This window comes from Nerophis lumbriciformis, linkage group LG26, assembly GCF_033978685.3.
Source record: "Nerophis lumbriciformis linkage group LG26, RoL_Nlum_v2.1, whole genome shotgun sequence".
Lineage (NCBI taxonomy): Eukaryota > Metazoa > Chordata > Actinopteri > Syngnathiformes > Syngnathidae > Nerophis > Nerophis lumbriciformis.
The window spans coordinates 26,143,731-26,155,000 of record NC_084573.2 but is presented as its reverse complement, the minus strand read 5'-3'; the positions used below and the strand labels follow the sequence as shown (position 1 = coordinate 26,155,000).

Here is an 11,270-nt window from a genome sequence, read left to right as displayed (position 1 = left end):
TCTCTCGGCTATCAAGTGTTTGAGCAGCTCTGGCACATAAATGAAAGACACCGAGTCATTGTAAAAACAAATAATAATATCTGCACTCAGAGAGCAGGCAGAGAGAGAAGTTAAGCGTTTCAAAGCATAAAAATGGCTAAATGAAGTAAAAAGATCAATACCACACTAGTATGAGAGCAAACCAATCAGAGCATGCTGTTCAGTGTCATAGTCACTGATTGGCTCATTATTATATTGGATTAAAAGTATATAAAGGTGACTCAAGGGTGCTATTTACTATGTAGAGGGTTCTCAAAATGCTGAAAAACATTTAGAAGGTTGTAAGCAGGATTTTTGAATGCATTTAAAGCGGAGACATGATGTCGGACATCTGGAGGGAAGAAGCAGTCTCAGCCTCAGTAAGAGTGTTAGATTGTACTTTGCTAGCTAGATAACAAGTGTTGGGACGAAGTTGTGTGAAAAATAACTTAAACTATAATTTTAGCCAAAGTCAGCCAGCTAAACTTTGTCTACATCAATTCAAGTACTTTTTAAAGCACCGTCAATTTGCAATGACGTTAAAAAAAGGCAGGATAACACACACACACACACACACACACACACACACCAATACAGAGATATCCTAATATTAAATATACAATCTATTAAATAGCCAATATTTTAAGAATTAATCAGAGATAAAATTAAACACATTGAGTTAATTAGAGTGCTAATTACCTAGAGTTAATCAATAATCAATATACCAGTGTGCAGCTTTTTAAAAAAATCACAAAAGGCTTTTCTTTTTGAGGAAGTTCAATTTTGTAATTTGTTGTTTTCATTGTTGCTAATTCAACTGTTTTTTTCAATACATAAAAAAGGTTGTTTTTTTTAACAATTTGCCTTTCCTTATTTTCTTTTTTTTTTCTTTAAATGGACAACATTTTAATAATCATTTAAATTTTTGTAACAGCTGAATGAGCAGCACAGTTACAGTATAAATAAATATTTATGAATGAATGAGTCATCTTTGTTGTTCATAAGCACATACCTAAAATAAAATGCATTTAGAAGTCGGTGGCTGGTGATCGACTGACACACTGATCGACCTAATGAGCACCCCTGACTTAGCATGTTACAAAAAGGAAAGATGAGTTGTAATAATACATGAGTGACACATACAGTGATTACAAATACATACATAACATTGACATACTTCACACAGAAGTCCTCATTTCTCTGATTATTGGTCCAAACTGAGACTAATGAGACTAATAGTTTGTTTTTTGTTTTTTTTCCAATCGTTCTGTGTATTTTTTTTTGCGTTTATTGCACCGTCCAGTGGGTTTTAGAGTGCCTGCTGGTCACAAAACCCCGCAGGGATGTAGCAAAAAAATACGGCCGCAAAATTTTTACTTTGACGAAATAAAAGCGTGTTTTATTGTAAGTTTATGAGCTTGAGTATGTTTAGAACTATATATAGAAAAAAATACAAATAAATAAATAAATTAATTAATCATCTGCTTTTTGCAGATGATTTGGTCCTGATGGCTTCATCTGGCCAGGATCTTCAGCTCTCACTGGATCGGTTCGCAGCTGAGTGTGAAGCGACTGGGATGAGAATCAGCACCTCCAAGTCCGAGTCCATGGTTCTCGCCCGGAAAAGGGTGGAGTGCCATCTCCGGGTTGGGGAGGAGATCTTGCCCCAAGTGGAGGAGTTCAAGTACCTCGGAGTCTTGTTCACGAGTGAGGGAAGAGTGGATCGTGAGATCGACAGGCGGATCGGTGCGGCGTCTTCAGTAATGCGGACGCTGTATCGATCCGTTGTGGTGAAGAAGGAGCTGAGCCGGAAGGCAAAGCTCTCAATTTACCGGTCGATCTACGTTCCCATCCTCACCTATGGTCATGAGCTTTGGGTTATGACCGAAAGGACAAGATCACGGGTACAAGCGGCCGAAATGAGTTTCCTCCGCCGGGTGGCGGGGCTCTCCCTTAGAGATAGGGTGAGAAGCTCTGTCATCCGGGGGGAGCTCAAAGTAAAGCCGCTGCTCCTCCGCATCGAGAGGAGCCAGATGAGGTGGTTCGGGCATCTGGTCAGGATGCCACCCGAGCGCCTCCTTAAGGAGGTGTTTAGGGCATGTCCGACCGGTAGGAGGCCACGAGGAAGACCCAGGACACGTTGGGAAGACTATGTCTCCCGGCTGGCCTGGGAACGCCTCGGGATCCCCCGGGAGGAGCTGGACGAAGTGGCTGGGGAGAGGGAAGTCTGGGCTTCCCTGCTTAGGCTGCTGCCCCCGCGACCCGACCTCGGATAAGCGGAAGAAGATGGATGGATGGATGAATTAATTAATTAATTTAAATAAAAAAAACTACATGTAGACGTAATATTTTGGTTTATTCCGTCAGAAAAACTAACGTCTAAATGACAGCAATTGCATGCGCACATCTTTGGTACTGTCACGCCAAATTTCTTCCCCCTACAAAAACCTTCCCCCCACCCCATTTGCTTCCAGGTTCATTTCCTCTTACGTCATTGACAGCGATCGATAACACTTCGGCTTTGACACAAGACAGCAGCACACACAATATTGTAGTGAAATTGTTTCAACAATAATGTTGATTTAAAGTACAGACATTTAACAGTATTATATATTAATTAATATTAGTGAAATGGTTTCAACAATAATGTTGATTTAAAGTACAGACATTTAAAGGGGAACATTATCACAATTTCAGAATTGTTAAAACCATTAAAAATCAGTTCCCAGTGGCTTATTATATTTTTCCAAGTTTTTTTCAAAATTTTACCCATCACGCAATATCCCTAAAAAAAGCTTCAAAGTGCCAGATTTTAACCATCGTTATATACACCCGTCCATTTTCCTGTGACGTCACATAGTGAAGCCAACACAAACAAACATGGCGGAATGAACAGCAAGCTATAGCGACATTAGCTCGGATTCAGACTCGGATTTCAGCGGCTTAAGCGATTCAACAGATTACGAATGTATTGAAACGGATGGTTGTAGTGTGGAGGCAGGTAGCGAAAACGAAATTGAAGAAAAAACTGAAGCTATTGAGCCATATCGGTTTGAACCGTATGCAAGTGAAACCGACGAAAACGACACGACAGCCATCGACACGGGAGAAAGCGAGGACGAATTCGGCGATCGCATTCTAACCAATGATTGGTATGTGTTTGTTTGGCATTAAAGGAAACTAACAACTATGAACTAGGTTTACAGCATATTATATACATTTGGCAACAACATGCACTTTGAGAGTGCAGACAGCCCAATTTTCATCAATTAATATATTCTGTAGACATACCCTCAAGTCAGCAGGCCAGGGAAGCTAGGGTCGATATTCTTCTCTTAATCATCTTCGGGACGGTGTGAGCCAAGACATCCAGGGGGTTTAGCTCGCTCGTCTGCCGTGCTACCGAGGTCCTATGTCCCTGAATTGCTCACACACTCCGGCAGATTCAATGGGGGTCTGGCGGCAGATTTCTTTGACTTTATCGTTGGAAATGCATCTGCTTTGAGTGTCGCAGGATATCCACACATTCTTGCCATCTCTGTCGTAGCATAGCTTTCGTCGGTAAAGTGTGCGGAACAAACGTCCAATTTCTTGCCACTTTCGCATCTTTGGACCAATGGTGCAACTTGAATCCATCCCTGTTCGTGTTGTTACACCCTCCGACAACACACCGACGAGGCATGATGTCTCCAAGGTAAGGAAAACAGTCGAAAAAACGGAAAATAAGCTGATTTGACTCAGTGTTTGAGAAAATGGCGGATTGCTTCCCGATGCGACGTCACATTGTGACGTCATCGCTCCGAGAGCAAATATTAGAAAGGCGTTTAATTCGCCAAAATTCACCCATTTAGAGTTCGGAAATCGGTTAAAAAATATATGGTCTTTTTTCTGCAACATCAAGGTATATATTGACACTTACATAGGTGTGGTGATAATGTTCCCCTTTAACAGTATTATATATTAATTAATATTTTTTGCACGTTACCACGAAGACAGAAGTTCCCAGCAGCGGCCCTAACACTCCGCCTGAAATTTTCCCTAACACTCCGCCTGGAATTTTTCGAAGCCTGCTGGTGTTTGACATAAGTCCCCTGGGAAAGATAAAGACAAATGTCATTCAGTGACACCACCATTTTCAGGAGATTTGGATTCTATCGATAGCAGTCAATGACGTAAGAAGAAATGACATAGGCGTAGGTAAGAGGAAATGACGTAAGAGAAAATGACCCCGGAAGTAAATGGGGGGGGGTTTGTAGGGGGAAGAAATTTGGCGTGACAGTACCAAACATGGCGCCTGTTTAGTTGGCCATACTCTTTATACACGACATTACTGCCACAAGCGGTGGAAAAGTGTATTACAAGGTTTCTCATTGTATCCCATTGGGTTGAGTTTTTTTCTTGCCCTGAAGTGGGATCTGAGCCGAGGATGTTGTTGTGGCTTGTGCAGCCCTTTGAGACACTTGTAATTAAGGGCTATATAAATACTCTACGGACCACAGCTGAGAAGCAGATATTTTTGGCGGCATAACGGTTAAAAAAACACTGGATAAATAGATCAATAGTGTGGAATCTGTTGGTATTGATTAGGAATTCAGTCGCAAGAAACACGTCTAAAAGTCTGTTGAACCTGGTTGATAAACCACTGGACATTAAAAGAGGAGTTCAGAACAGTCAGTGATGTAGTTTCCTACCTTCAGGTCCCACGGAAGCATCAGTGCCGAGGCTGAGGCCCAGCGAGGTTTTGTATCGATCCATCATGCCGAGTATCGCCTGAGTCAGCTCCTCTCCGGCCTCCAAGCCGCTGTCTCTCTCCTGCCAGTTCTGCCACGTGGACGCGGGTAGCGACGTCAGGCTACGCGGAGCCCTCGCGCCCGCCCCGTCTCGCCCCGCATCGTCTCGCCCCGCCGCCTCTCCTCGCCGGTTTGGCGACGCTGCACCGTCCGCGCTTATCACGGCCCACTCGGAGGGAGGGGACAGCTTCCGTGTCCAGTCGGTGGCGGTGACGAGCGAGGTGCGCGCGGCCACGTCTGCTGATGGCTTCGGCGTTCTGTTGGAGGACGAGGTGGAAGGGGAGGAGGACGCAAAGAAAGCCATAGCGGACAGATCTGCCTCTGATGGCGTCGCAGTAGGAGTTTGGAAGAAAGTTAAAGGAGATCCTGAAAGGAGGAGAAGAAAGTCGATGTGTTACGCAACCCTGATGCAGCAAAAACACTCTTCCAGTGCCAAGATCTGAGCTCGCACACACAATCTCGTACTTTTCTGGACCACACTATCAGACTAATCCCTACTGAGCATCCGAACGGCATATAAAATATGGAGAAGCTGCTAATGGTGTGTTTCACAAAAGCAGCTTGGACCGTACAAATCCACTGCGCATTACTACATTTCTTCATAAAACTACTGCGGTTGTTTGTAGTACATTCTGTTGTGTTGTTTTCCATACAATGTCTTATCTAAAAGTTAGTTTTTCTTTTTAAAAAAAGCATGTCACATTGTTACGATTTCATATCACAATTGCGTGTGCTCTGAGGTCCGAGAGCCAGCTCCAGCTCGTGGTGCCCAAGACGAGACTTGAAACCAGGGGAGACAGGGCCTTCTCTGTGGTCGGCCGTAAGCTCTGGAACACTCTGCCCCTGTTCCAACTGCTCCCACAGTGGAGTGTTTTAAGTCTCGTCTTAAGACCCACTTTTATTCTTTGGCTTTTAACACTATGTGAGTTGTGGGGTCCTCTGTGTTTTAAAATGTTTATTTTTATTTATTTTTTTAATTGGTTTTACCCTTTAAAATAGTTTTTAATCATATTTTTATATAGTTTTTGTATTTATTTATTTTTTTGTTTTCATTCAGTCATTGGTGGAGCAAAGGATAATATTTGAATATTGTTTTTAATATTGTTGTGCAGCACTTTGGAAACATTTTTGTTGTTTAAATGTGCTATACAAACAAAGTGGATTGGATTGAATTACTATTATCACGGTATTTTTTGAATGTGCACAAAATATACAAACTTATAGCAAAATTTTATTTAAAAACTGAAATACAGTAAATAAATAGCCACACATACTTTTAAAATATAAACAGTACAGGCCAAAAGTTTGGACAAACCTCATTCAATGCGTTTTCTTTATTTTCATGACTATTTACCATGTAGATTGTCACTGAAGGCATCAAAATTATATGAATGAACACATGTGGAGTTATGCACTTAACAAAAAAAAGGTGAAATAACGGAAAACATGTTTATATTCTATTTTCTACAAAATAGCCACCTTTTGCTCTTATTACTTTTTTGCACACTCTTGGCATTCTCTTGATGAGCTTCAAGAGGTAGTCACCTGAAATGGATTTCACTTCACAGGTGTGCTTGAAACTCATCGAGAGAATGCCAAGAGTGTGCAAAGCAGTAATCACAGCAATGGGTAGCTACCTTATTTTTCGGACTATAAGTCGCTCCAGAGTATAAGTCGCACCGGCCGAAAATGCATAATAAAGAAGAAAAAAAACATATATAAGTCGCACTGGAGTATAAGTCACATTTTTGGGGGAAATGTATTTGATAAAACCCAACACCAAGAATAGACATTTGAAAGGCAATTTAAAATAAATAAAGAATAGTGAACAGGCTGAATAAGTGTATGTTATATGAGGCATAAATAACCAACTGAGAACGTGCCTGGTATGTTAACGTAACATATTATGGTAAGAGTCATTCAAATAACTATAACATATAGAACATGCTATACGTTTACCAAACAATCTGTCACTCCTAATCGCTAAATCCCATGAAATCTTATACGTCTAGTCTCTTACGTGAATGAGCTAAATAATATTATTTGATATTTTACGGTAATGTGTTAATAATTTCACACATAAGTCGCTCCTGAGTATAAGTCGCACCCCCGGCCAAACTATGAAAAAAACTGCGACTTAGAGTCCGAAAAATACAGTAATTTGAAGAAAGTAGAGTATAAAACATGTTTTCAGTTATTTCACCTTTTTTTGTTAAGTACACGTGTTCATTCATAGTTTTGATGCCTTCAGTGACAATCTACATGGTAAATAGTCATGAAAATTAAGAAAATGCATGGAATGAGGAGAAGGTGTGTACTGTATGTTATATAACAATATTGTGCAGGCTACTTAATTGCACTTTTTGGGGGGAATTTTGCTAATCATTCACAATCCTTATGTAAGACAAGAACCTGTTTTTTATGCATTCTAAATCATAAATAAATATGAGCAAAAGTCAGCTAGCAATGGAGTCCAATAAGAGTTCCTCTATTCCACACATAAAGCCCTTTAAAAGACATCCAACATTTTATTTTACAATTTATATTAACCAAGTATTAGCGCTATTATTAGCATAAAGGCGCTAACGTTAAAGACCTATTTTTAATGCCATGTTGATCACAGAGCTAACTAGCTTATGCTGCAATATTGACATACAGAGCTGGGGAGCTGCTCTCTTGCTTGAGTTGGTGAAAGTTAATTCTAGATTACAAATCATGCCTCTCACCTGGATAGTTGAAGGATGTGGACATGAACCAAGAAGTTGGTCAACTTTGACATTCAACTTATACCCGTGGATGGCGAGAAAGACACAAAAAGATGCTTGTGTGCACCCACCTTTTTTTTTACCCCTTCGCGAGGATTATGTGTATTCTTCATCTAAACGGGAAGATATAAACATCCCATCAGTCAGCATCCCAGTGAGAGCAGACATTGTACAGTAAACGATTGTTTTATTATGTACCTAGTTGGTATTTCTTGTCGTGGTTGAAGGAAAAAGGGAACATGGTGATACGTCTGTGAAATTAATACGCCGCCATATGCTTAAAATGAGCAAAAGGCATAAATATGACATATTATGAATGTGCCTGTTACTACATTACATATACACTTACAGCATTATATAAAACATTGACAGACGCCTTTGGATGTTTTTTAGAGCGCTTTATAGGCGGAATAGAGCGACTCCAATTGACTCCATTGTTAGCTGACTTTTGCTAGCATTTATTACGAGTTAGAATGCATTAAAAAAGAAAAACATACATGTTCCTGTTTTTAATAAGGATTGTGAATGATAGGCAACATTCCAAAAAAGTTCAGTTCCCGTTTAAGCGCCATATCATTTTTATGTGAGTGTTTGAATATGTTTATCTTCTTCCATTTTAATTTGTAAAGGTTTGAGGTTTTTTAAAGATTAAAAAAAAAATGTGTCGGGTTTATGCGACCTCATGCAAATTCACTTCCTGTTGTCATATTCCGCCCAGTATAGATCGATCTTTCCAAAAGAGCTTGTAGGTTCAATGTACACAATTGAATACCTGAGTTACTCAGTCAGTAATGTGTTTATCCATTTTTAGATTGTGGTATGCTGTTGCTTAAAGGGGAAAGTTGTTAATGTCTCTTGTATTCATGTTAGCATTTAGGCTAGCCAGTGCTCGGTTGCTTCTCCAAGTAAGTGAGCAGTGTCACCGGTCTGAGTTTAGCAAATGTTATGAACCATGTTTTTAGAATAATTACAATTTAAAACAGTAATACTAACCGTGGGACGTTTTACCGTGGTTTATCGTCATACCGTTTATCACATGTTAAAATTGTGCTGTTTTGGCAGGGCCATGCGCCAATTAATTTGATTTTAATTAATTTGAATGAGTGACGATTTAAGATATCCCAGCAGGCACAAGAAATTAAAACAATGTTGAGAACTTGTTGAATTAGGTCCTGACGTCCAGCAGCTCAAACATAACATTGAAACTTCATGCGTTTTGTTGGATTCTGATGTTGATTTCACTATTGAATTTTGGTCATTTTCCAACCAACATTTTCCAACACAAATACAAGGTTGAAACAAAATGCTTTTTTAACAACATTTATTCAATGTCAGGTTGTGACGTTTATTTGACCATTGAAATTTGGTCATTTCCCAACCAACAACGTGGATCTAACGTTGGACACCAATGTTGTCTCAGTTTACAAATACAATTATTTTCCAACGTTGTTTCAAAGTCCGTTTTAAAGGACATGTATGTATAATAAACATTGTATTAATGTCTTGTGTCTGCTGGGATGAGTGTTTCAGTTAGAAATTAAGACACAACTGTATTTTAAATACTTAACTACCTTCAGCCCCAAATTATTCATTCACTGGCCAGTTTCTGCTAAATTAAAGTTATAATTTGTTGAATTATAATAGAAAATGACAAGACTAAACAATTATAAATGTAATTTATTTTTCATTTCAAAAATTATTTTTTCCAATGGATTTTTTAATCCCAACTAAATGTTCTAACTGTAAGGTTGATGAAAATGCTGTACAGTCTTTGGGGTTTTAGAAACAGGTTCTCTCGCTCACTGTACTGTAGGAACTAAAAATATAGTATCCTGCCTTTGATATTGCTAATGTTCACTAAGCAGGTTTTATAACGGTTTCATTTTCTAAAACATCTGCAGCTCTTCTTGAAGTCACATAGAAGCTCACACATTGAAAACTAGGACACCAGACTTTATCAGAAATAAACTGGATTCATTAAAATGGTCAAAAACTTTTTAAAATGACCCAATAAAATTTTTAAAAACTACAAAATGGAACATATGTAATATCTATCCATCCATTTTCTACCGCTTGCCCCTTTTGGGGTCGTGGGGGGTGCTGGGGCCTAAGGAACATATGTAATATATTTATCCAATTCATTAAAAATATGAATATCTTTAACTCAAACAAATGATTTATTGCCACTTTCTGGTGTCATTGCCAGCAACAAATAAAAATGTAATTTTAACTCTAAATATGGTCATGGTATGATTGAATTTGGACTCAAAATAAGTGTACATGTTTTATTTTTACTTTTATGTTTAGGTTTTTTTTAATTCAAACTACTGCGATTAGGGAAAAAAGTGGTTTTTTTAATGCATTTATTGTCTGTTGTTTGGCATTCTTGGTTCTGCTGCAGTGTTGTATTTTGGTGAAGGTATGCATGTTTTGGGGGGTTTCTTAGCATACAGAAGAAACTCAAAACACATGAATATCGGGCAAAGGTTTGTTTATTCCAGCAAATATATTCACAAGGTGAAACTAAAATATGATATAAGCTCATAACATGCCACTCAAGCTATTTCCAGACTTGTTTTGATTCTGGCTCACAGCTTATTTAAACCTCAAACTGAAAATAGCAAAAAAAATGTTTAAAAAACAACAACCTGTAATCTGCATTACATTAAAATATATATATATATATATATATATATATATATATATATATATATAAAAAGGCTTGCCATATTTCATGTTGCATGTTTATATCACATATTAGTTTTACATTTGAAGTTGAATTGCTGACATGAATGGACTTTTGCACGATATTCTCATTTTTGTGAGTTAACACCGGTTTGAGTATTTTGAGACACAAGCAGGTGACGAGCAACATTTTAGCTAGAAGCTTCCTTTTGTTTTATTTTCCAGACAAACGGAGAAAGTAAGAGTGAGGGACGGCGGTTTGAGTAAGAAGTGGATGAGGTTAATTGAATTAAAGAAAAAAAATCACCACAAACAGTTGAAGCCTAATGCAAAGGACAATGTTGTTAAAATAACAGCTAAACGACGAACATTTACCCATGAAAATATGCAAAAGCTGCTGATGGTGTGTTTGACTGAGAAGCAACTCCAAAGAAGAACTACAGTAGTTATTCTATTGTATTTGTTTTATATCTAAAAGTTTGTTTTTCATTTTAAAAGGCATGTTACATGTTGGAATTGTGCTTTTTTGAAGACTAAATTGATTTCAGTGGGCGTCACTGTTTAGTACTTCGGGGTTTTTAAGATGCAGCTCGTTCTTCGAACCAATTAAGCGCGCACATTGAGGTATTAATTTACTTTATCCCTAAAGTGAACCGTTTCATCTAATCGTGTGCGAGAGTTGCGTGCAAACAATGGTGTTATTTGAGTTGTCGTACCTCCTGCGGGGCGGTAGTTGATATTCCCCATGATGATGCGGAGATCGACGAAGAGGGAGCCAGTCTGACAAACAACACAACATTTGTAGTTAGAACAAGTCATAATCCATCTATCCATTTTCTACTGCTTGTCCCTTTCGGGGTCGCGGGGGGGTGCTGGAGCCTATCTCAGCTGCATTCGGGCGGAAGGCGGGTTACACCCTGGACAAGTCGCCACCTCATCGCAGGGCCAACACAGATAGACAGACAACATTCACAGTCACATTCATTTCATCCATCCATTTTCTACCGCTTGT

The 11,270-nt window shown here is 38.9% G+C and overlaps 1 protein-coding gene across 1 annotated transcript in view; it reads right to left on the bottom strand.

The window, feature by feature from the left end:
* The window catches only part of LOC133623473 (uncharacterized), a 125,548-nt gene that overhangs the window by 20,363 nt on the left and 93,915 nt on the right, over positions 1–11,270 (bottom strand). Inside the window, exons 5-7 of the mRNA XM_072916129.1 lie at positions 10,975–11,038; positions 4,710–5,174; positions 1–29 (exon numbers count right to left, since the gene is read on the bottom strand). The exon at positions 1–29 is cut by the window's left edge and continues 45 nt beyond it. Coding sequence (XP_072772230.1) covers positions 1–29; positions 4,710–5,174; positions 10,975–11,038 — 558 coding nt within the window. The remainder of the gene's footprint in view (positions 30–4,709; positions 5,175–10,974; positions 11,039–11,270) is intronic.